The 23,508-nt window shown below is 40.8% G+C and overlaps 4 protein-coding genes and 1 long non-coding RNA gene across 5 annotated transcripts; 2 read left to right on the forward strand and 3 right to left on the reverse strand.

Annotated features, from left to right (window-relative positions):
• The first annotated feature begins 2,182 nt into the window (after nt 1–2,182).
• Prosalpha3 (proteasome alpha3 subunit) lies at nt 2,183–3,394 on the forward strand. The gene is made up of 3 exons (XM_018011801.2): nt 2,183–2,337; nt 2,477–2,682; nt 2,750–3,394. Exons 1-3 carry the CDS (start codon nt 2,335–2,337, stop codon nt 3,330–3,332), a joined length of 792 nt encoding a protein of 263 aa, XP_017867290.1. The 5' UTR covers nt 2,183–2,334; the 3' UTR covers nt 3,333–3,394.
• Nucleotides 3,395–3,531: 137 nt separating this feature from the next.
• Nucleotides 3,532–18,592, forward strand: LOC108616525 (uncharacterized). The gene is made up of 7 exons (XM_018011767.2): nt 3,532–4,197; nt 11,213–12,837; nt 12,898–13,765; nt 13,827–13,956; nt 14,092–14,546; nt 14,618–14,726; nt 14,788–18,592. Exons 1-7 carry the CDS (start codon nt 4,159–4,161, stop codon nt 16,863–16,865), a joined length of 5,304 nt encoding a protein of 1,767 aa, XP_017867256.2. The 5' UTR covers nt 3,532–4,158; the 3' UTR covers nt 16,866–18,592.
• LOC149268760 (uncharacterized) lies at nt 9,471–10,866 on the reverse strand. The gene is made up of 2 exons (XR_016270578.1): nt 10,612–10,866; nt 9,471–10,473 (listed from the first exon to the last, which is right to left on the reverse strand). It is a non-coding gene; the product is annotated as an uncharacterized LOC149268760 (long non-coding RNA).
• Nucleotides 18,593–18,950: 358 nt separating the features above from the next.
• LOC108616530 (CDK5RAP3 protein homolog) lies at nt 18,951–20,943 on the reverse strand. Its single transcript, XM_018011798.2, has 4 exons — nt 20,800–20,943; nt 20,510–20,684; nt 19,613–20,437; nt 18,951–19,556 (listed from the first exon to the last, which is right to left on the reverse strand). The coding sequence occupies exons 1-4, from the start codon at nt 20,803–20,805 to the stop codon at nt 19,051–19,053; spliced, it is 1,512 nt and encodes a 503-aa protein (XP_017867287.1). The 5' UTR covers nt 20,806–20,943; the 3' UTR covers nt 18,951–19,050.
• A 116-nt stretch (nt 20,944–21,059) lies between these two features.
• Nucleotides 21,060–23,340, reverse strand: grau (grauzone). Its single transcript, XM_018011773.2, has 5 exons — nt 23,016–23,340; nt 22,207–22,952; nt 21,931–22,140; nt 21,491–21,866; nt 21,060–21,433 (listed from the first exon to the last, which is right to left on the reverse strand). Exons 1-5 carry the CDS (start codon nt 23,160–23,162, stop codon nt 21,194–21,196), a joined length of 1,719 nt encoding a protein of 572 aa, XP_017867262.1. The 5' UTR covers nt 23,163–23,340; the 3' UTR covers nt 21,060–21,193.
• Nucleotides 23,341–23,508: the final 168 nt, after the last annotated feature.

The raw sequence follows: 23,508 nt of genomic DNA on the forward strand, positions 1-23,508 counted from the left end.
CTACATACCAAATTTCAGCTTTCTAGCTCTTCAACAAACATGATTTCTGGTATATCGGAAAATGCATTTTCCGATTTGCCACGCCCCTAGTGGGCGGATCGGGAAAATTTTAACACTTTATAAATCGGAGATATACACGAGTATGTGTTCCAAATTTCAAGTCTCTAGCTTCAATAGCGCCGAAATAGATTGCGTTCATACGGACAGACGGACAGACGGACAGACGGACGGACAGCAAGACGGACATTGCACAAAACCAATATACTCATTTCACTTTCGTGAATGAGTCTAAAAAAAAACATAGTAGAGGTTCGAACCTCCCTACTCTAACGTTACTTGCGTCGCCCTTAGCACCCGCGCCATTGCTTTGCTCGAGCACTCAGCTGCTAAAATAGAATAGCTTAATAAGAGAGCGTCATCAGACAAAACTACAGTAACGGCTAGAAAGTCCAGAAATCAATCGAAATTCTAAGAATGTGAGAAAAGGCGCGCTTCTGTCTGTACGCATAGAATAGACGATGAGTGTGTGCACATGTATAGTAAAATCGCGCTGATCTGCTGCTAGCTTGAAGCCGGTATCCAATATATGGATATAAATACATGTATATTATTAAAAGTCAAAATTGTATAAATTATATACATATGCATGTAATTTGAATGCAATTATGCAATGATCATAGCAATAGCTATCGATGATTTTCCCATTTTAAATGGGATCATGCCCTGTTTTTTGTTGCGCACTAGACTTGAAAATTGCACTATATACTCTGGTTGACAGCGTTTGGGCTGTGAATGAGTCTTCTGCAATCGGTATCGCCCGACTGCAACGTTCTTACTTGTTAGTAACTTGTGCGTGCGCCTGCCATACTTCATCATAAAATTCTGAAATTTGATATGTAGATGGCGCTGTAACCCGCTTGCTGAAAAGTCATCGATATTTTTTTCGATTCGATTAATATGTAAATCGAACTTCAATTGTTGTAGTTAATCAACTTTGAGACAAGATGTAAATCAAAGCTGAAATGAAAACAATTAAATCAAAGCATTTAAAAACAGTATTTTTATAATATGTATTACTTTTTACGAAAATATTTTTATCAGCTGCCTTGGCTAACATTCTTAATTTGGATGTCGTCATGTCTGTCCATGTTTGGAGTCCTCACTGTTTTTGGTTTACTTACACTTCGCATCTGCTTTCACTTGTTGCCTTTGCCCCATTGAAGCTGTTGTTGTGCTCCATTTGAATTTAAAGTGTTTGCCCGTCGAAAGGAGCAACAGTCTAATAAAACGCGTCGCGTGCCGCCAACAATTAATGCGTCTCTATTGCTGAGGGTGGGATTTCTCATATCCCTTCTGTGCTCTCTGTTTCTATTCATTTTGTTACTTTTGCCAGCGAGCGATAAACGTGTCTGCTTGAGCTGACTTTATGACCCAGTAAAAAGTTTAATTCCTGTCGAAAATGTCTCAAAATTTTAAACGTATTCAAAATCTGTAAAGATTTTCCAGCAAAATTCTTAATTTAAATAAATTTATAAATTCAGTTAGTTCGAGAATCCTTTTAATATATCAAAATATGTATGTATATTTAAGTAAAAAGAAAAAAAAAAAAAAATATATATATATATATATATATATATATATATATATATATATTTTATTAGTAAATATTTCTATATACCTTGAAAAACAAAACATCTTTATATGAAAAACATAGCGCTTTTAAATATTTCCTATGTTATTCCTAACAGAATTAATGAGTGGAGAAATACACAAAAATTAAACAATTAGCAATTAAATTTAAATATTTATTTCAATAATATTGTACTAAAATCAACATTTTGAATTAGCTCAAAAACACTATATTTATTAATATAAACATTTCGTATATTTAAAAACCTATTTAAATTAAAACCGCAAGACGTTAAGCGTTTGAGCCTTAGTTTAAAAATGGCGCTCATTGAGTGTGAGCTGTCAAAATCATATAATGTTGGAGCCGACCCTGTCTAAATTTTATTATATCGATACCGTTTTTCACTAAATATCGAAAATATCGAATATGTGGCTAAACTAATTTTTACGCTATGTCTTTTTTAAAAACAAATTTTATTGATTTTAATAACATGTGGAACAACGTATATATGTTAAATATTTTCTATATTTTGAGGTATTAAAATTATCGGCATTTTTAGTTCTATCGATTAGAAACATGAATAAAAGGCGACAACTCTGGTCTCGGCGATGACAAGTATAATTTGAGAGAAACAAACCTCGACGCCGCATATTTGCTGAATTTACAAAAGAATATAAACTACAAATTCGTAAAATTAACAAAAAATGGTAATTGCTTTTTAGTTCGTATGAATACAAAAAGAAGACTAAATTATCAGCTGAAATTAATAACTAGTTGTTCTGTTTTCATTTACATGTGCAATTTGCCTAATCACGGCTACAATAATTTTTTGGATATTTTTTTCAGGCTCGACGTTATGATTCTCGCACAACAATATTTTCGCCCGAGGGCCGTCTCTACCAAGTGGAGTACGCCATGGAAGCTATATCGCATGCCGGCACATGCCTCGGTATTCTGGCAGAAGATGGAATTGTGCTTGCAGCCGAGTGCCGCAGCACAAACAAGTTGCTCGACAATGCGATTCCATCGGAGAAAATTTACCGTCTAAATGAGTAAGAGAATTATTTATATAACTGTAAATGTATATAAACAGTGTTAATTGATGAATTCAACTTTCAGAAATATGGTCTGTTCCGTGGCAGGAATAACATCCGATGCAAATGTGTTGACCTCAGAGCTGCGCCTCATCGCCCAGCGCTACCAATTCAGCTACGGCGAGGTGATTCCATGCGAGCAGCTCGTCTCTCACTTGTGTGACATTAAGCAGGCGTACACCCAGTATGGTGGCAAGCGTCCGTTCGGCGTTTCGTTGCTCTACATGGGATGGGACAGCAAGTATGGTTATCAGCTGTATCAGTCGGATCCCAGTGGCAACTATGGCGGCTGGAAGGCGACTTGCATTGGCAACAACTTTGGTGCAGCTATTTCTATGCTGAAGCAGGAGTTAGCCGATAAGGAGAGCATAAAATTGGATGAAGCCAAGGATCTGGCCATTAAGGTGCTCAGCAAGACTTTGGATACCACAAAGCTGACCCCAGAGAAGGTGGAAATGGCAACCCTGCAGCGCATCAACAATGCGACTGTCTACAGCATTTTGGAGAAGCCCGATGTGGAGAAATTGATTGAGAAGTACAACAAACTGGAAGCTGAGGCAGAGGCCGCCAAAAAGGAGAAGCAAGCTCAGCAGCAGTCAAAATCTTAAATAGTTTTTTAATTTGATTGAAATGGCGTTAATTTTGTATGTGAAATAAAATTTCAAAATTACGGGCTAGGAAATAAAATTGAATGGTGATAGCGGTAGCTATGACGATAGCGATAAATGTGTGATGTGGCAACTCTGTAAAATAGAAATAGTTGGCAGTCATCGTAATAAAATACCTAAAAATGGCCACTGTTTCCGTATGCACTAAAAAATACCATAGAAAACATTTAGTGGAAATTCCGTCGCTTTTTGCAGTTTTCGCTCCTAAAAAAAGTTAATTATATTTGTAAAAATATTAAATAATCGGTTTCTCTCGATGGAAAACAATTAAAATATATATTACGCATATCGGAGTACGAAATACAGCAAATCTTAAGACATTTTTCCTACGCAGCAGATCATCATTGAGCGCGCTTCGGTGTGAGTGTGTGTGGTTGTGTGTGCGTGCGTGTGCCACAGAAAGTGGCAATCAGGCAGCAGCAATAGTTAAATGTACAAATATTCATAAATCATTTGATGTTGTTAATTTATGCAATAAAATGTGAAACCAATGACAATATTTCAATGTTGTCAATAAAGAGAAAAGTTGTGTAGAAGCAGCCGCAACAACGACATCCGCAGTAGCCGTCAACGTTAACGTATAATAAGGCAAAAGAAAAATGAGGAAAATGAAATAACACAAAAAAAAAGAGCTGCGCTGTAGCGAGCAAGTATAAGAAACGCGAAACACAAGCAAAGAAAAATCGAAATAATAATGAATTTGTGAGTGTGTATGTAAGTGAAACGTATAAATAAAATTCAGCCAAATGCAGAAACCAACAACAAAATGGATAACAAAACTACACAGTTGGATTTTAAATTACTGGTAATTAAATAATGTTTTCTCTAAAATGCTGTGCATACCCCCAACCACTCTCATTTAACTAAATACATAAATGTGTACATTCATGTACACGCACGCACACACACAAGCATGCTGGCATGTATGTATGTATGTATATGTAAGTCTACATTCCGTGCGACTATCAAATGAGAGTGGCAAAACAACGTGTAATGCGTAGGCAACGAAGAGAGCGGCAGAGTCGCATGTAGAACCAAAAGAGAGGGAGGGAGTGAGAGAGAGAGATAACAAATGAAGTGAAGTACAGTGTGCACTAACAGTTTAATTTCAGCTGTTGTTTTTGTTTTTGTCGCAATGTTATGCTATAAACTTTTGTGTAATGCTAAATTTAAAAAAAAGTAGAATTTTATAAACTGCGTTTACAAAAACTGTGTAGAAACAAAATTGAGAGCTCACACAGGAATTGTTTATTATTTTTGTTAATGATCTGCAATCAATAATAATTTCGGACAGTCGCCGTTATGTTTTAACAATGCCTTTGGTGTAATGGAGGCAGCTTGCTTTAGTATTTAAAATCTTTGTTCCTTTAGTCTGTTTTTCTTCCGCATTTCCCGTCCCTCAATCGGTTCTTGCACAATATCCGCGCGCTTACACACACATACAGTCGACATGGATATTTTGTGCTTATGCTGTGTATGAACTTCCGCAGTGTAGTTGTGTGCCCTTGCTCCGCCCTACCCTACCCTACCCCTGCCCCATCTTCCACCTCCTAAGCTCTCCACCCACCTACTAACCCATAGCACTCCCTTTCCTTATTTCCCTCACACCAGTACTACATAAAGGCATTCTTCTCTTATTTCTTTCTTTTCTAAAATGAATTGTAGTTTTGTTTCTCCCTTCTCTTTTATTTCCCCTCTGCAGCCCATAAGCCAAGCAGTCAATTTTACTTCTCCCACTTTCGACCCATTTTGTCATTGTTGTAGCTGGCTGTGGCTGGCTATTATTCACTTTTGTTTTGTTTTCCTCGTCGTTTTGAGAAAATATTTATTTTTATTTTTATTAGTTTATAACAACATTACATTACTTGAATGCACACACACACACGTACAGGCTGAGATACATCCATACAAACACTTATGCATTATATGAACGAACGAACAATCGCATTTACATAGTTAAATATATGTTTGTATGTATGTGCATAAATACTACGAATACTACGAAATCCAACTTGTGCGCGCCACTCTGACTACAAATACAATAAAAACAACAGTGAGAGAGCATGAATTTGATTGTATTTGTATAAGTTTGTGTATGTGCGCTTGTGCTTGTGTGAGGGGGAGAACGAATGGACGAGCAAAGCACAAGTGAAGAATTGTAAACAGCACGCACAGTGGTGCAATATCAGGCTTGTAGGAAATTTGAATCAATCTTGTTCTTGTTGGAATGCAGCACATAAATTTGTCTCTTTGCTCAACAGGAAAAGAGGGAAAGAGAAATTGAAAGATGCTGAAACTAATGGTTTTTTTTTTTTAATCGTAAAACTCGAAAAAGTTTCTAATTGCACTCTCAATTAAATACTTTATTGCTCTTAATTTACTTTAAACCTGTTAAGAAACTTAATGTGTATATATATTCATGTATAACTTATGTACACTGAACATTAAATTAAATTAGTGAAGTACAATTTTGTTAGTTATATTTTATTTTATTTTTATGTAAACGAAACCAATTTGACCAATTTATACTATACATTTTAAGCAAATCAATAAATATATAAAAATACATATATATATATCTGTCTTGTATGTATAAATTTAGTTTTGTATACATAAATTAAAGCTATTATGTTCAAATCAAATCACCCGCTTAAGCTGTCGGCCACTGTACATTCATTCATGCATATGCATGTATATTTGTATGTGGATGTGTGTGTGTAGCTCGTTTTGTTTCGCTTTGTGCCAATTTCATTAATAAAGGAGGACAACGTAAATGCTATTTTTATTTGATTAGTAAAACTATGCAAGTATGTATTTATACTCAAGCATACATACATATATAAGTACGTATGCATATACATATTTGCATAGACAAGTGTACAAAGTGTGTTAGTGTGCTCGCCTATATGCATACATACTTACATATATGTATATATGTATATACATACATCAGAGCGCCAAATTTAAAACATAAGTTTGCTAAAAATGCAGCCGCAATTCGTGCCCCACTTCAACTACAGCTGCAACGTTTTCAGTTTGGCAACCTAAATATGTGCTATGTATGTAAACAAATATGTTGAAGCATGTGTGTGTGTGTGTGTGTGCTCTCTCTACCTATCTCTCTTTCCTTGTTTCCTTATCGCTGTGTTTGTGCGTGCTGAACAGGTACATAACAATATTAAAACGAACTAGCCGAAAAAGATGCAGCAAATCCAATAAATCAAGACAAGCTGCATTTGTATTTATAATACATGTGCACATAGACAAGCGCTTATTGAATAAACTTAAGAGGAGTCCATTAGCTCTGTGAACACATTTGTCGCATATTCCGGATGTCTGAAATAGGAATTATTTAATATTTTAAATTTATTTGATTTAAATTAACATTAGATTATATTTGCATATTGCAAATGCATATTAATTGTCAGTTAATAAGAAGTTAATAATCAAATTATAATCATATATGATAAAATACAGACGTTTAAATATCGTTTAATGTTAAAGATCGTATATATTTCTATGTTTATTATTATTATGTATATTTAATACATGTACACCTAACAATTGTCTTTCAAAGAGTCTTATTTCATGATTTTTTACTATATTTTTATTTATTTTTTTTTCATTTTCTATTAATGTATATATTTTTTTTATTAAAATTTAACACTCTTAATTGCTTGTTTCTTATGAGCAGCAGAGTAGTATAAGGTTAAGCAAATTATTAATTGTCCATATACTTCTGTTCATATGCACATAAATGTTAATTACTTCTAATCTTGAACAGATGCTAATTAATAAACAAATAGAAAAGAGCTATTATCATCTCGCTAAATACCACAATTAGTTGGTTCCTAACTGTTTATCTCGTCTGAGATGAAAATCTTTATTATGTGTTACTTTTTGCAATTTAGAAAAAATAGACATTGTCTTAATTTAATACAAACAGAAAATAGATAAATAAAATAGAGATTAAAATATTGATTGAGATTATAATTTTAAGCTGGGGAAGGTATGTTTTGACACCTATTTCCATTTCAGTTATAAATTTTTTTTTCTAATATACTCTTTGATAAGTATTCTCCTTTTTATTGAACCAATTGAATTAATTCGAATTGCACAATACTCTTTCCTCTCTATTCTTTGTATAGTGCAGCATTACTATTGTATTTCCATGAACACAGTTGTATATGTATGTACATACATATGTATATTTTTGTATACTTCTGCAATTACATGAAATCCTATAATTTATACCTTATCTTGATAAATGTCAGATGCCACACCCCATAATAGCTAAAACTACGTTTCGTTACCGAACTTCGAATTCGGAATTCGAAACTCTGAATGTTAAGCATGGAAAGCTTGTTACGACTTAAATACGATAAAAGGAAACAAAGAGCGAAAGACCCATAAATTTTATGTGAAACAAAAGAACAAGAATTTCGTACATGTGTGTGTGTGTGTTTGTATAGTTCGTGCTTATGCCATAGATCTCTTAAGCCTTCAAATATTTGTACTATGAGTGTGTGTGTGTGTGTGAGAGTTTGTATATGTGCACACACACACGCACCTAGTTGCTGTGCTCAATTTAGTTTTTATAGATATTTCAAGCACTTTTACATGCCTATTTATTTATACATACATACATATACTTTCCTGCATGCATAGAAGAGAACAATTTCGGTAGATATATGTATGTATGTAAATGCCTTATTTATCAGCTATTCATTGTATTATGTATTCCATTATATATCTATGTACATACGTATGTATGTATGTATGAATGTATGTGAGTACATTTATAAGATATTAAACCGGCAATTTAATTTCCTGTTAGCTTTTCATTTCAACTAACTTAAACAGAATAGAATAGAATGCAGAAACCGGAATTTTATTTCAAATTAAATTAAAATTAATTTTACGTGAAAGTTTACTGAATTTGTATCGTATTTATTTTATAGTTATATTAAATATATCAAAAATCGAGAATTGCATAAAGCGGGGCAAAGCGAGCTTGAATATTTCCTAGATTATTTTCTATTTAAATCTAAAGCAACTGATAGAAATTCCCCATAACTCGCAATCTCTTCAAACTATGTTCTATTCCCTATCCCCTGTCCCCTTTTCTCACGCTCCGTTAAGAATCTAAAACTGTATTTAATTACATAGTAAATATATACAGATGCGTTTTCAATTAATATGAACAACATAATATATGTAATTACTAACACTCACATAATTGTATATGTATGTATGTATTTATGTAATTAAAAATGTAATTTGTTTTTGTCTTGCGCTCAGCTTTGCAACAGGCATACACACAGACACACACTCACATACATAAATGAATATTTGTTTGCATGTATAATAAGCTCTCTCCCTCTTTTTCTGTCTGTCTGTTTGTGCCTTTTTCTCATAAAGTTGTATATAGACACGCACATAAACATTGTAACACGCACACACAAATGTTTACATACAGACATACACCCAGACAGACGCACACACGTGCGCATTCAGTTGCTCGCGTTATCTTTAATCTAAACTTGCAACAATGTGAACTGTCAATTTCGACTAGAATACATACTTGCATACAGAGTTGCCACCGGGTTGAAAGTTGAAAATGCCCGTTTACTTTGATAATATTATAGATATTGTGGCAATCGATTATATTAAAATGGACTTTGTATTATGATTTCAATAATAACAGTGGTTTTGTTTACTCTAATTGAGATATTTCGGAACAACATAAAATTTAAGTCGAATTGGAAAAATCTATTAAGAATAACTTTATGCCTTATGGCATCATTCCCGCCAATTTAGAAGTGAGGTAGCTCTGAAGCTCATAAAGTATTTGCCTCTTTTTATAGATTATTATAATTTTTTGAACATTAATATCCAGTTGAATGGAATGTATGTATGTATCTGTGTATACACAGGTATATATCAGCTTTATGTCGAGTCATCAATGGCTTCCACGAATGAATTGATTCTTCACAAAGGTTTTTTTTAACTTGAGCCGCCAAATATGCTAATTTGTTTAATATATGTAGATTTATTGGGAATACAAACTTAACTAGATATTTTACCAATTTCATTTGCATTTAATAGTTACCCTAGTAACGGTAAAAATATCTACATAATCCAAGTATCAAACCAAATTTGATTGTTAACAAGAAAGTAAATCACAGTTAAATTAACATCAATTTAGTAAATGTAATATATTTCGCCAACGACTGCATTTAAAATTTCATCTCATTTCCTCTTTCTGAGCTTGCTCTTAATTAGTTCTCTCAATTTGATAAACATCATATTAATTTTATGCTTCTGCTGAAAGAATATTTGAAAAGTGCCAGCGGGGCCAAAGTTGTGTTGTTCAGTGCCGTTGCCCCCAACCCGTTCTTCCCAGTTACCGCTCTCTTTGTACATCTTTCTCTCTCTCTCCTTCTCTTTCTCTGTACCCCATTTATATATACATATGTACATGTTTATGTATATATTGCTCAACTTCTCTCGCTCTCTAAACAAATGTCAGCCAGTGGGTGGGTTGTGGGAGAGCAATTTAGAGAGCGCCATCATGTTTTTACAACTACAACTACAATAATTTGTTGACTCGCTGCTTTAACTCCCGCACACACATAAATATAAACACGAACACACACACATTATATATTGAGATGGCAACATTGTGGAATGGGGAAAAAGTAGCACAAATTGTGCGCTGTTTTAATTTCTTTGCTCTCTCCCCCCTTTGGCCAACAACGTTCCTTGCTGCGCGCTCTTTTATTTTATTTTTTAAATTTCTTGTTATTGTTGTACATGTGCTTGTGTATATGCATATGTGTGTGTGTCTGTATGTATGTTTATATATAGCTTTTTATTTTTCCTGTTATTTTTATACAATTTTGCCTTTGCCATCTTCGTTCACTATGCTGTGCGCTAATCGTTCGCTTTAGCAGAGCAGTTGCTGTCGCTGTCGCCGCGCTGTCTGCCCATGGTCTCACTGACGTTGACGTTGACGTCGACGTCAACAGCGACGCTGGCACCGGCGCAGGCTGAGTTAAGCGCGCGCGCTCTTGGCGCTCTAATTGCATTAAATTGTTTGGAAAATCATAATCAGTAATTGCATTTAATGACAGTTTTTGAGTGCACGTGTGAGTGTTTATTCTGTTCAATTTAATTGGGGTAAAACACTCACTCGCACACATATACACATACTTACATTGACAGTGCTTACATATGTAGGTAAATATTCCGTTGATTTAATTGGACATTTCATTGATTCAGCCATTCAACCATTGAGCACGTGACAACGCTTAGCAACACTTCAGTAATCTCCTTTTGATTTTATTAATTAATGACAACAAAATGCTCTAGTGAGGTGTTCGAGATATTAAAAGCGATTCTAAGAGTCGGCACTGACCCTTGATGATGAATGAAGATGGAACGATAAGAAATAAATCTATTTAAATGCCGCAAATATAAAACCCATTTAAATAAAACAAAATGTCAATTATGATCTAATCTTTTAAATGGAACTCGTGAACGAATTCATTGTTGTACTCTTAGGAATTAAATGACAAGCGCATTTTGATATAACGATCTATCATTTCTAGTTATTTCCTATAATTATTTAGCTTACGCATGTTAAATTTTTGTTTAAATAATTCGCTAATGCCTTGAAAGAGATAAAATTAATATTTAAAATAATTATGTATACTTTAATAAATAATACACGCAGTTTTATAATTTTGACATAAATATTAATTTAAATATGAATTTTATCACATTCCATATTAAAATTCCTGCTCTTTGCTTTACAGGTGGATCAGTCAGTGAATCTGCTGGATAGTTTGAGTGCGGTGTCGCGGTGCGATGCAATCACATTTCTGCTGCAAACGCTTAAGTGCAAATATCCAGATGCCTGCGACAGAGTCGTCAGGAATCTGTTCAGTCACAATCTCAATGACAATGGCGCCGGATCGAAGCTGGCACCGGACGCAGCGCAGCTAGCGAAGAGCGAGCAGTTGCAGCTGCTGCTTACCCCCAAGAAGGAGAAGACGGAGCCGGAGTCACAGTCGGAGTCGACGTCGATTGCGAAAATCAAAAGGGAGGGAGAGGATGAGGCAGCCGCGATCGATTTGAATCAGAACTTTGAGAAGATCCTCTACAAGGAGGATTACATGTGCCGCGACGAGGAGGATGACTTCCTCGAAGATGACGCCGAGGACACAGAGAACTCTTCTTCCATGAGTAAGCAGCGCCTGCACTTTAACCGCACGAACAGCGCTTCGAACGCCTGTGCCGACAACAATGTGGATGCGACGGCCGGGACGAGTCCTATGCTTCTCTCCAGCGATCCGCTCGATCTGATACAGACGGCAGCAGTGGCCAGTGGGCTGGTGAAGCGCAAGTACTCGGCGACGTTCGATGACGAAACGGAGGAGGAGGACGATGACGACACTGGCGATAACTATGACAACGGAAGCAATAGAAGCAGCAGCTGCGCGGAGCTCCTGCTGCGCCGGCAAGAGAAGCTCATGGGCTCCAAGTCGTTGGTCAAGCGGAAACGCAGCAACAACAACAGCCACATGGGCAGCTTGGTGGAGGTGATAGCCACGCCTGTCGCCAAGACGCGCCCCCTCCTAGGCGAGGGCTACGTGTTCCACGAGGACGGCAAGTACACGATGCGCTACCACCACAGCAGCGGGGAGTTCAGCGAACGAGCCTTCAAGGCGCAGTTCCGTGTGCTGCTTCGCCTGGCGCTGAGCCAGCATCATAAGCCCTTCCTTAAGCAATTCTACGACAACTTTGTGATCACCGGCCGGCTGCTGGGCACCACGCCCTCGACGCGTGTGCTAAAGGAGCTGCGCGAGCAGCGGCTGGACGAGTGGCGACGGCAGCGTGAGCGCCGGCAGGAGGTGGCCAAGGCAGCGGCAGCTACTGCGGCTGCTGAGAGATTGCTGGGAAAGGAACAGGAGAAGGAGCTGGAGCAGGAACAGGAGCAAGAGCTGGAACGGGATCAGGAGCTGGAGCAATCACAAGAACTTGAACTGGAGCGGGAGCTTCCGCCAAGCCAGCAACTGGAGCAACAGCTCGAAGTGCCGCTACAGCTGGAGCACCAAGAGCCACACCAGCTCAGATCCATTTCGTTTGGTGACTCTGAGCTGGAGTCGGAAACCGAATCGCAGCTATCGTCGGCTGCCCAGGAGATTATGAAGTTTGAGGAGTTCATTGACGAGGGTGTGGGCGCAGGTCGCCTCATCGATGGGCTGGAAATGGAGCCGGAAATAGATGAGATGCTGGCGGGCGCCGGCAGCGGATTGGGCAGCGTAACTGGCACCGGCAGCGGGAACAGCAACAGCAACAGCAGTGCTGTGCATGACAATGGCATCGCCTCCCTGCTCATGGACTCCAGTCACGGGACGCAGCTGCATTCGCATCATCTGTAAGTTGACCAAATAAAATAATCAATGATGATTTGAATACTAATCAATGTCCATTGCAGCAACAGCAGCAGCAGTAGCAGTGGGAATCTCGGAATCAATGGCCTTACATCGTCAAGCAATATCAACAACAACATCAACTGCAGCAAGAGCAACAACAACGTGCTGGCCCAGCAGCTGGGCCCGGAGCAAGCCGGCAAGCAGTCGGTGTCGCAGAGCCAGGCTCAGTTGCAGTCGCAGTCACAGTCGCAATCGCAGCATTTGACCATGCCCATGAGAACTGGCTACGGCCTGGATGGTGTTGCGATGTCGGCGACGAAGCAGCTGATGTCTGGCAGTGAGATTCAGCTGCAGAACGAGAGCCAGAATCAGAATCAGAACCAGAATCAGAATCAGAATCACTACAACTCAAGCAATAATCCACTCTCAATGCCGCCCATCATCGAGCAGATGATGCAGATGCAAATGCAGCAGCAACAGAGCCCCTTTCCACAGCATCAGCATGCGCAGCTGATGAACAATCGGCCGTCACATCTGCTGCACCAGCAGCAATCGCAGTCGCAGTCGCAGTCTCAGACATCGCATCTGACGCCAACTGGTGGCGGTTCGCAGCTGAACTCTTCGCTGGAGCTGGACGACAATGAGCTGTCCGGCGAGGAGGAGGACGACGAGCTGGACAATGAGATGGACGAGATGGACGCGGCCAAACAGCAGCTTATCGATGGCGGCAGCAGCAGCAGCACCTCGCTGCAGGCGCCGCCCTCCCAGATGGGCGGCAGCCAAACGCCGGGCAGTAAAAAGGACAAGCCCAGCTACAATTGCCTGCTGTGCCCCAAATCGTACAGGAAACGCAAGTCGCTGTTGGATCACTACAAGCTGCATCCCGGCTACTGTCACGACTGTGGCCAGCCCAACGGCAACACGCTGGAGGTGCGAATGAGATTGAGTTTGCAATCGCAAAGCCATATTAATCTGTACAATTTCATTGCAGGAAATCATCCAGCACAATCGCACGATGCACGTGAAGGAGTTTCCGTTCGTATGCGAAACGTGCGGCGAGTCCTACTCACGCCGGCAACAGTTCCATGCGCACGTCGAGTCGCACAAGAAGGATTTCAAAAGTGAGTCGACGTGAATGTAAATTTCACCAAGGCCAGCGATGTCTGCCAAAAGCCAGTCAAACGGCATTTCAATATATTATTAAATGGGTTATGTTAAATGTAAAACTAATCTAGATTTTTGCTGCTCTATTGCAGCCTTTCCGTGCGGCGAGTGCGGCCTGAAGCTGTCCCAGAAGAAGATGCAGCAGCACTTTGAAGATACCGGCCACAAGGCCGACGGTGCCATCTGTGAGGTGTGCGGCGCCGAGTTCCCCTCCAAGAATGCTCTGTATCAGCATATAATACGCGTGCATAAGCGAGATAATTTCTTCGAGTGCCACATTTGCCATAACCGCTTCACGCTCAAGGCCAATCTGGAGCGGCACGTGCAGCTGCACACCGAGGTGAAGCGCACCTATGTGTGCGACCTGTGCGGCTCCTCCTACTTTACATATCCTGCGCTCAAGGAGCACTACAGCAACGCCCACGTCGATGTCTCCGAGTGCAAGTGCACGCTCTGCGGCAAGCGATTCGGCTCCGCCAAATCCCTGCAGCGCCATTTGCCATCACACTCGGAGGAGCGACCGCACTGCTGCAACCACTGCGATCAGGTAGAGTTGATATATAAGATATATACATATTTGTTTGAGTGTATTAAATCCCAAATTCTTTTGCTCTGCAGACCTTCAAGTGGAAAACTCACTTGGTGCGCCACAAGCAGACGATGCATGGCAATCAGCCGCCGCCGCCTAAGAAGGGCAAACAGCGTTTCCCCAAAGCTAACGAAGAAGGTGAGCGCTCCTTTATTCCACAGCTAGGTTAACTGTAATAATTTTTGGTAATCTCTTCTAGATATGGCTTCGCTGCCTGATATGCCAGGACCGCCGCCGGTGAAGGCAAGCAAAAAGTCAGCGGTCAGCAAGGCCAAGTCACAGGCGGGCGTAGCCGCAGTGCAGCAACAACAACAACAGCAGATGCAGATGCTGCCGGGTGCTGGCAAGGTGGCTAGTGCGAGTGCTACGCCCACGCCGCCACCACCCTTATCGACAACGCCGGGCTGCTCGCAGCAGGATCAATTCAATGCCATTGTGAGCAGCAATAGTTCGCAGTCCTCGACGGCATCCACGTCGCAGCACTCGGTCTCTACGAGCGAATCTCAACAGAATTCCATGTACAATCAGAGCTTTAATGTGGACAAGTTGCAGCAACAACAACAACAACAGCAACAGCAGCAGCAGCAGCAGCAACAACAGCAGCAGCAACAGCCACCACCAACGCAACAGCAGCAGCAGAATGCGCTGCATCAACAACATCAACAGCACGCTGCAGCGACGCCGCCGCCCTCGCAGCAGCAGCAGCAATCGGTGCCGCCGCCACAGCAGCAGGCGCCACCGCATCATCGCCATACGCCGCATACGCCGAACAATGCAACGCCGGAGATGCATATGCAGCGCATGAACAGTTTTGGTGGGCCGGAGAGTCAGTTTCACTTTGAGCCCAATCCCGGCAATCCGACTGGTGGCTATCCGCATCAGTTGCTAAACCAATATCAACAGCAGCAGCAGCAACAACAGCCGCAGCAGCCACAGGTGCCGCCGCAGCAGCAACAGCAGCAGCAGCATATGCGTAGCCATACGCCTCAGAGTCCACATCCACATCCACATCCGCACTCGCATCCACATCCACTCCAAGCGCAGCAGATGCAACAGCAGCAGCAGCAGCATTTCACCTCGCCGCACCACATGCCCCCGATGCACCACCAGCACCAGCTGATACTACAACAGCATCGCCACACCCATTCGCCGCAGCATCAGCACTCGCGCCTGCAATCGCCGCAGCCCCAGCCATCGCCATCAGCTGCTGCATCCGCAACACAGCAGCAATTCATGCAGCAACAACAGCAACAGCAGCAGCAGCAACAACAACAGCAACAGGCGAATGAATCCTGGGGCAATATGGGCTTTGGCGGCCCACCAAACAGCCAGCCAGTCGAGCTCAAGGACAACAAGTTCTACATTGTCGACTCAACAGAGTTTCTCGGGCTTCCAATGGGCGTTGGTGCTCCGGCGTCGTCTGCCCAGCAGCAACAATCAGCCGTGGGCGTCAACAAGCCGCAACAGCAGCAACAGCCACCACCACAGCAGCAGCAACAGCAACCACAAGACCCAGCATTGGCTGGCGACTTATTGGGCTTCCAGCATATGTGGCCACAGCAGGTGCAGCCGCAGCAGCAGCAACAGCAGCAACAACAACAACAGCAGCAGCAGCAACCGCCGACGCCGCAGTCGCAGTCGAATCAAATTGGACCGGGAGATGCTCACAATTACAACAACATTGGCAGTATTCTCACGAATCTCATCGATACGAATCCCACGCCTATGGAGTACAACTTTGATATGATGCAGCAGCAGACGTCTCAGCAGCAGCAACAACAGCAGCAGCAGCAATCACAGCAGTCGCAACAACAGCAGCAACAGCAGCCGACGCAGCAGCATCATAATGCGGGCGGCCCCTATGGCGGTGGCCTTATGCGGCATGGCGGCCCGGGCAACGTTTACGGCGGCGGCGGCGTCGGCGTCTCCTACGAACAGCATCACAACCACAGCGCGCTCAGCGACCAGCTGGTCAGCGATCAGCAGAAGCACAACAGCTTTCAGCCATACCACGGCCATCCGGGTCATCCGCATGGGCTGCAACAGCCGCTGCACTCGCTGGCGGGCACTGCGCACTTGCTGCCCCCGCCTCCGCCGCATGGCAGCGTCTATGAGCGGACGGCACCGCCGATTGGCGTGGGCGTGGGCGTCGGCGTAGGTGTGGGCTATCCGATGCTGGGCGACGATTCAAAGTCCGTGCTGCCGCCGATCAATGACTACATGCATCATATGCAGCAGCAGCCCGATCTGATCTACTATCCAGTGAAGAACGATTGACAACCAAAGTAGCCGGCGCTGGGTGGTGCCCCAGGGCACCACCAGCAGCCCCACCACTACGCGCATAATCATAATCATAATCATAATCACACGCACTGGTGGCCAGCATCAGCAGCAAGTTTAAGCGCCAAGAGAGGCGATGTTTTTCATTGAAAAGCATTCACATTTGTTTAGTCTGCACGTTGAGAGCGTGCCAGATGATGATTCTATCTAGATAAGGTTTAACAGAAGGCGAACTCTATAAATATAAATATATATTTAGTTTATGGAGTGTTATGATATAGGTCGAGTAAAATAGCTCGAAGACTGGGCCTCGCCGATGCTCAGTATAACTAATCCGACCGACGCTATCAGACACGTGTATACAAATAAATTGAAATCAAAACAGGAAACACATCCACACACACACACATAGCACACACACACTCACACAAACAGCACCAAGATAAAATCAAGTATATAATTGAAGGAAGATTAACAAGAACATGACTACAGACGTATAAATACATATATACATAGTAGCGAGTAAGGAAAACAACAACAACAAACAAAGAGAAATAAACACTATAAATATTTACGTAAACGATGTAATATGTAGCCTGTAAGGAAGTATCAACAACACCATCATAACACCAGACCACAACAAAAACAAGATGAACAGAAACAACAAACCTTCGAACAAATTTTTGCAACATAATTTATGCTAGTTTAACTTAATTGAGAACAGAAATACGTACGTTAATATAAAATCAGAGCAACCTTATATATATGTATATATATAAATGCAGAACCTTAAAAATATGAAAGATTGTAGATTGATTCGAAAGAGTTTTGGGCCTGCATCACAATAAGGATAGGCCTAGGCCAGAGCCGAGAAGCAGAGAACAGATAACAGAAAAGTTGTTCAAACCATATCATGAGGCCCTTTGCCGTCAACTAATATAATATACAAATCTATATATATATATATTTTAATTTCGATAGTGCTTGTTATTTTCTATTTAGTTGAAAAATCAATGATTATATATAGCTATATACATACATACACTTATAACATGCAAATATATTTGATTTTATTTACATGACCCAAAATGCCGATTGAGCCCACATTTTTTTGTTAGATTAGTGCCTAAGTCTAGTTGGTATCGTGTATGTATATCCATTTTGTGGCTTTTTACACCCAAACTCCTGTAATTAATTGATTAATTACTTAATTAATGGCAACCCGTCTGTCGTCGAACCCGTTTAAAACAAACCACATTGATCAATCAGCATCTGTATAAATCGTAAGCCTCACCCTACCATCCACACACAAATCTCCTTACTAAATACAAAAGCGAAAGGAACATGTTTAGTTTGTATGTATGTATTTCCTTAACCACCCCCTATTCGAACCCTCCCCCCTTAAGTTAATCGTATTAGTTTATAGCGTTGTTCGTTTGTTTACAAATTGTGTATGCAATTCAGCTAAGCAGCAAACATTACATAAGTGAAAGTTTAAAACAATACAAGTGTAAGGCTACTTTTATGAACAAACAAACAAACAAGCAACCAACAACAACTACATTAAATTAGATTTGTATTCTGGATACAAAAATAAGCAAACCAACAAAAAAGAAAACAAAACAAAAACAAATTAAAACACACAAAAATATAAATAAAATTTGTATATTTAATAAAATAGCAAAATAAAAATAAATAAAATTCTTTTAAAAAATATTCAAAAATTTGAATTTTTTATTGATCAATATATATGCTGTCTTTATTTAAAGATCTAGTGTATGTAAATTTAATACGAATAATTTTACTAACAGATTAGAATTTTATATTAAAAGAAAGTCAACCAAAATTTGTATCTATTTTTATATATAATAGGAAGACTTTTTGTAACGGACTCACAGCAGTCAAAAACAAAATGTTTTTTTTAAATATTTCTTATATTATGTTTCAACCACCACACATAAACGTAGTCAATCGCCTGCTCTTGATAACCTCAGAGGTTGATAGATAATCTTCTAGATAGAAGTCAGTAAATACCGTATATATTCATATACTTATATGTCATAATGTCAGCAACGCTCCTAATTACAAAAATTTAATTTTCAACATTTTATTTGCACTTTTCCATAGCTTCACAAACATATACCCTATTCAAAACTGTACAGAAACATTTATGGCCACACATCTAATTTACGCCGCCAATTAGATTCACAACGCGATTCTTGTAACGCTTGGAAATATCCTTTTCAATATAGGTCTGTAACGCTCGGGTCTGTGCTATCAGTTCGTCCAAGACTGGATTCAATTGCTGGCGCTGCTCGCGCAGCTCGACGGCACGCTGCTTCAGCACCTCGCGAGTCGTGCGTAGCTTCTCCACGGCTTTCGTCATCTGCTGCAGTTTGCTGGTCAGCAAATCGGCATATTTGGGTGAGTGTTTCAGTTGGAAGAGGTGACGCGTCTGCTCATCCGAGGTCTTTTGTATGATCTTCTCAACATCGCTTAATATTTTGGTAATGCTCTCGCTGTCGTGGGTCGAGATGTTGTCCATCAGTGAGAACATAATGTTACTGGACGAATCCAAGTGGTTCAGCTCATAGAGGCGCATACGCAAAAATGCCTCCAGCTCGTGTATCTCGTCCAGAAAACGATCCCGATAGTTGGGCGAGTCCAGCAGCGTGTAGGCCTGATCACCTGCAATATTGGAAATTTATAGAATGTGATTTGAATAGTCAATTCTCCATGCAGACCTTTAGCTGTGCCACCATCCATGCCGGTGCCCTCAACCACAATGCCGTACTCCTCGACAGGTATGTCAAAGTTGATCTCGACGGCATTTGTTGGCGCACTTTCAATGCCCCAATCTATGTTGGCGCCGTCGGTTTCCTGGAAGTCGCCATAGTCAATCATTTCCGCTGAGACTGTCGAGGATGTTCCTCCATTGTCGTCAGTACCAAAGTCAATTTCATTGCCCTCGGTTTCTTTGCTCGAATTCGAGCCGCTGAAGTTGAGACGCAGCTCTGGTTCCTCAATGGCCAGAGGTGCTTCCTTGTGAATGTACTGATAGACTGTAGTGTTTCCATGCTCCACCAAATGACGCAGAATGGGCAAACATTGTTGCTGTCCACTGAATTGGGCATATAAATCGATGCCTGCTTGCACTCTACCAATGTCCTGCAAGGACTTGGCGTACAGATCCGGTAGTCCTGCCAGCACTTCAATGAATTCCGAATGCAAGTTCTCGCCCTTTACGCCCAACTGTTCCAGCAAGGCGGCATGCTCTGCGAGCAGCTGTGCCTCTGGCTTATTGAGGTCGTGGGCGCGCTTCAAGGACTCATCAATTTGCTGCTCAAGTTTGAGCATCTGCTTTCGTACTCCAGGTATTTCGTAGTTTACATTGCGCACATATATCTGCGCAGTCTCCGCGAGGTACGTGGCGTTCTTCTCATACAGACGGCAAACTTCCTGCCAGTCTTTCATGCGCTGACTGCCATAGGTGCCAAAGACGCTTTTGGTATCCTTTTCAGTTTGCTTGAGTATTTCGATTATCTCCTTGACGTGCAAATAGTTTATATCTGCAATAAGGCAAAGGACATAACTTTTAAGTATGGATAATTAAATTCCATGGATAATATTGATACACCTACTTGAACCAGATAACAATTTGATCAACTGATCATTGGCGGGCATGTCTTGCAGAGCATTGCTGATCTTTGAGTGTATGTCCTTGAGCGCGGCTTGAATATTTTTCGGAACAATACGCCTGCTCACAAGCCAATCCTGGAGCTTCAACGTATGAATGTCAATTGGTATTTCCGACTCCTAATATTTAAATATAATCATATATATAATCATAACAATCATACATTTTAAAGTAATTAAATTTAAAATTCCTTCAAACATAATCTTTATTTAGTTGCAAAACAATTAAACTTACATTCATTTTAATGTTGTTGACGTAGCTGTTTGTGTTAAGAGCTATCAGTGCTGGAACATTGTACACGATGGTTCGATAGGTATTTTGAGTATTGTAAAGTAAAAATTATCGATATTATCGATTGACGATAAGATACCTTTTGGAAATAGTTGGCAGCACAGATTTTTATCAGTTAACGCAGATTTGAAGGAATATTTGAGCTTTAGAAGCTATAATTTTTCAATAAACTATATACTTTTGAAAAATAAAATTCATTAAAGTATTTTACTATTTCGTTTTATTACATTTGTAATCATTGGTTCTTTAAACATTTATATGCATATATACATACATATTTATACACTCAAGAGAAGTAATATATATACAACAGTATAGGAAAAGTCTGCTAGCTCTTTTAAAACACATTCGAAATATTCGGAATGGCGAACGTTTCAGTATCTTCTCTGAACATTTGCGAGACTTGAGCACTGGGAAGCACCTTTTGGGAGCTGCCCGTCTTTGTTTTACGCCAGTGATCCCATTCATTGGGATGCATTCGCTTCTTATGGGAGTGCATATTCGCATTTGAGTTGAATGTTCGGGGACAGAACGGGCATTTATACAAGGGTTCTCCAGTGTGCTGAGCCATGTGCTCCTGAAATTGGAATATAATATTGCATATATACTCAAATATATAGTGTTCATTACAAACCTTAAGGCTAATATCTTTTTTAAAGGTTTTGCCACACTGCTCGCAGGTGTAGATTGTATTTGAGTGCGAATAACGTTTGTGACCAATAAGAGCGCGAGAGTTCTTGCAACTCTTGCCGCACTCGGAGCAGATGAAGGTTTTACCCTCATCATTGTGGCGCCTCAAATGCTGCTTTAAGTTGTCCTCATCCTTCAGCCAGCTCTCGCAGTCGGGCCGTGGGCACTTAATACGTGGCCCGCTCTCCTCGAAGTGCAGGCGGACGTGCTTCTCGAAGACAGCCTTATCCTTGATCTCCTTACCACACACATGGCACACATTCGCCGCCTTTCGGTGCTGCATGCTAATGTGCACCTGCATGTGGTACTCGGTGGCAAAGCTATTGATTGAAATTTAATAAGTTGAAGTGTTGAATAATTAATCTCTTTTCTCTCTTTACTTACGCATTATGCTTGGGGCACTCGGGGCAGATGAACTTGCGCTCGTTGGCTGGCACATGCGAGCCCTTGTGCAATTCAAGGAGATTGCGCCGGGAGAACCGCTTGCCGCACTCCTCGCACTGGAAGTCGCATTCCTCGTCGGGCACATGGTGCACCAGCCAATGGGCGCGTAACACGCTCGAATTGGCAAATACCTTGCCGCAGTCGTTGCACCTGCAAAAGTTCAAGGAGATTATCATACAGAAATATATTTGTTAAATTCTCTATAGATTAATTTACTTAATATATTCAGGATTCTCGTGGCGTCTTGCATGCTCCACGATTAGACAACGTTTGTTTAGCTTTCGCCCACAGCATTTCACATATGGCCGTTCGTCTGGGTGCTTATCCTTGAAGTGATCTCGAATGCCGTCGAAATCATCCGCCAGGAAAATACACAGCTCACAGCCCATTACGACATAGCGTTTTATCAAGTCTTCGTCCTCTTTGCAGAATGGAGGCCACTGCTGTTTCTTGAACGTCCGCTTTGCGGTTGTCTTACGCTTCTCATGGCCTTTGGATTGCGCTGACCTTTTTTCTTTGGCTCTTCGCTCTTTATCAATCGTTTCGGTATCACGTTTTCGCTTTCGACCACTTCGTGTAACAATAATGTCCACATCGTCCAATTGGTTCATGAATTCGTCGGGCGTCAGCCTTTCCAATTTGATTTCCGGCTTGCTGTCGGTACCAACGTGCACATACGTTGCCATCTCCAGGTCAAGTCCATCCAAAGGGTTTATGTTGACCTGTGTGCTAGTACAGTCATTATTTGTATCCCCATCCACTGTAAGCTCTTCAGCCGGCATCATAACTTCCTCTGGCCATGACGTGTTCATCATATCCGGATCAGGATCCTGTTTGAATTTCGGGGCATTGGCAAAAATAAGCTGAGCCTCTTGTATCGATACATAGAACTGATGGAACTCAGACACCTGTGTCCAGCACACATTGCACACGACTTTTGATATTGCATCGTTCGGTGAAACCTATAAGAGACAGACGCCTTTGACTATGCACAAATTTCAATGTGAATAATCAATTTGGATTACCTCAAACCAAAAGTGTTGCCGTAGAACTTCCGCAACATTTGGGACGTTACCTTCGACACCTGCATCACCTGCTTCACTGTTAAAGATTTGGAGGCACATCTGGGAACCACAACCCCGCAAGCATAGCCTACAAATTTGTGGTTCCATTTTAAAAAATCCCAGTAAGGCTCTTCACGCTGCGCCAAGCGATTGAGATCTGTGCGTGTACGCTGGCAGCAAGCGACCACCGTATATTTTGTTGTACAAAATTTATTAAGTTAATTGTGATTAGGGATGTTGATATCGTATCAATTTATCGATACTTAACGTGACTATGGGGCGATATTCAATATAACGATTATTAAAATAATTATAATTTAACTAATTAGTACAATTTTCAAATTCAATAGTCTTGCAAAACTCTTGAGTGGCGCTACCAAACCAATAATTGATTAAATTTGTTTTATATATGAATATGTTATGTATTTTAGGGCAGTTCGAATACTGATTGTGA

The sequence above is a fragment of the Drosophila arizonae genome, chromosome 5 (assembly GCF_054131065.1).
Source record: "Drosophila arizonae isolate 15081-1271.41 chromosome 5, UAZ_ARI_1.0, whole genome shotgun sequence".
NCBI lineage: Eukaryota > Metazoa > Arthropoda > Insecta > Diptera > Drosophilidae > Drosophila > Drosophila arizonae.

Bases quoted from the DNA above. Each gene is read 5' to 3' on its own strand.
- Prosalpha3 (XM_018011801.2), top strand. The intron at 2,683-2,749 runs GTAAGAGAATTA...TTCAACTTTCAG, and splicing joins AAAATTTACCGTCTAAATGA to AAATATGGTCTGTTCCGTGG.
- LOC108616525 (XM_018011767.2), top strand. From the start codon at position 4,159: ATGGATAACAAAACTACACAGTTGGATTTTAAATTACTG. The intron at 12,838-12,897 runs GTAAGTTGACCA...TGTCCATTGCAG, and splicing joins CAGCTGCATTCGCATCATCT to CAACAGCAGCAGCAGTAGCA. The intron at 14,547-14,617 runs GTAGAGTTGATA...TTTGCTCTGCAG, and splicing joins GCTGCAACCACTGCGATCAG to ACCTTCAAGTGGAAAACTCA.
- LOC108616530 (XM_018011798.2), bottom strand. The intron at 20,438-20,509 runs GTAGGTGTATCA...GCCTTATTGCAG, and splicing joins CAAATTGTTATCTGGTTCAA to ATATAAACTATTTGCACGTC. The intron at 19,557-19,612 runs GTCTGCATGGAG...CCAATATTGCAG, and splicing joins GGATGGTGGCACAGCTAAAG to GTGATCAGGCCTACACGCTG.
- grau (XM_018011773.2), bottom strand. From the start codon at position 23,162: ATGGAACCACAAATTTGTAGGCTATGCTTGCGGGGTTGTGGTTCCCAG. The intron at 22,141-22,206 runs GTAAATTAATCT...GAACTTTTGCAG, and splicing joins GAGAATCCTGAATATATTAA to GTGCAACGACTGCGGCAAGG. The intron at 21,434-21,490 runs GTTTGTAATGAA...TTCCAATTTCAG, and splicing joins AAAAAGATATTAGCCTTAAG to GAGCACATGGCTCAGCACAC.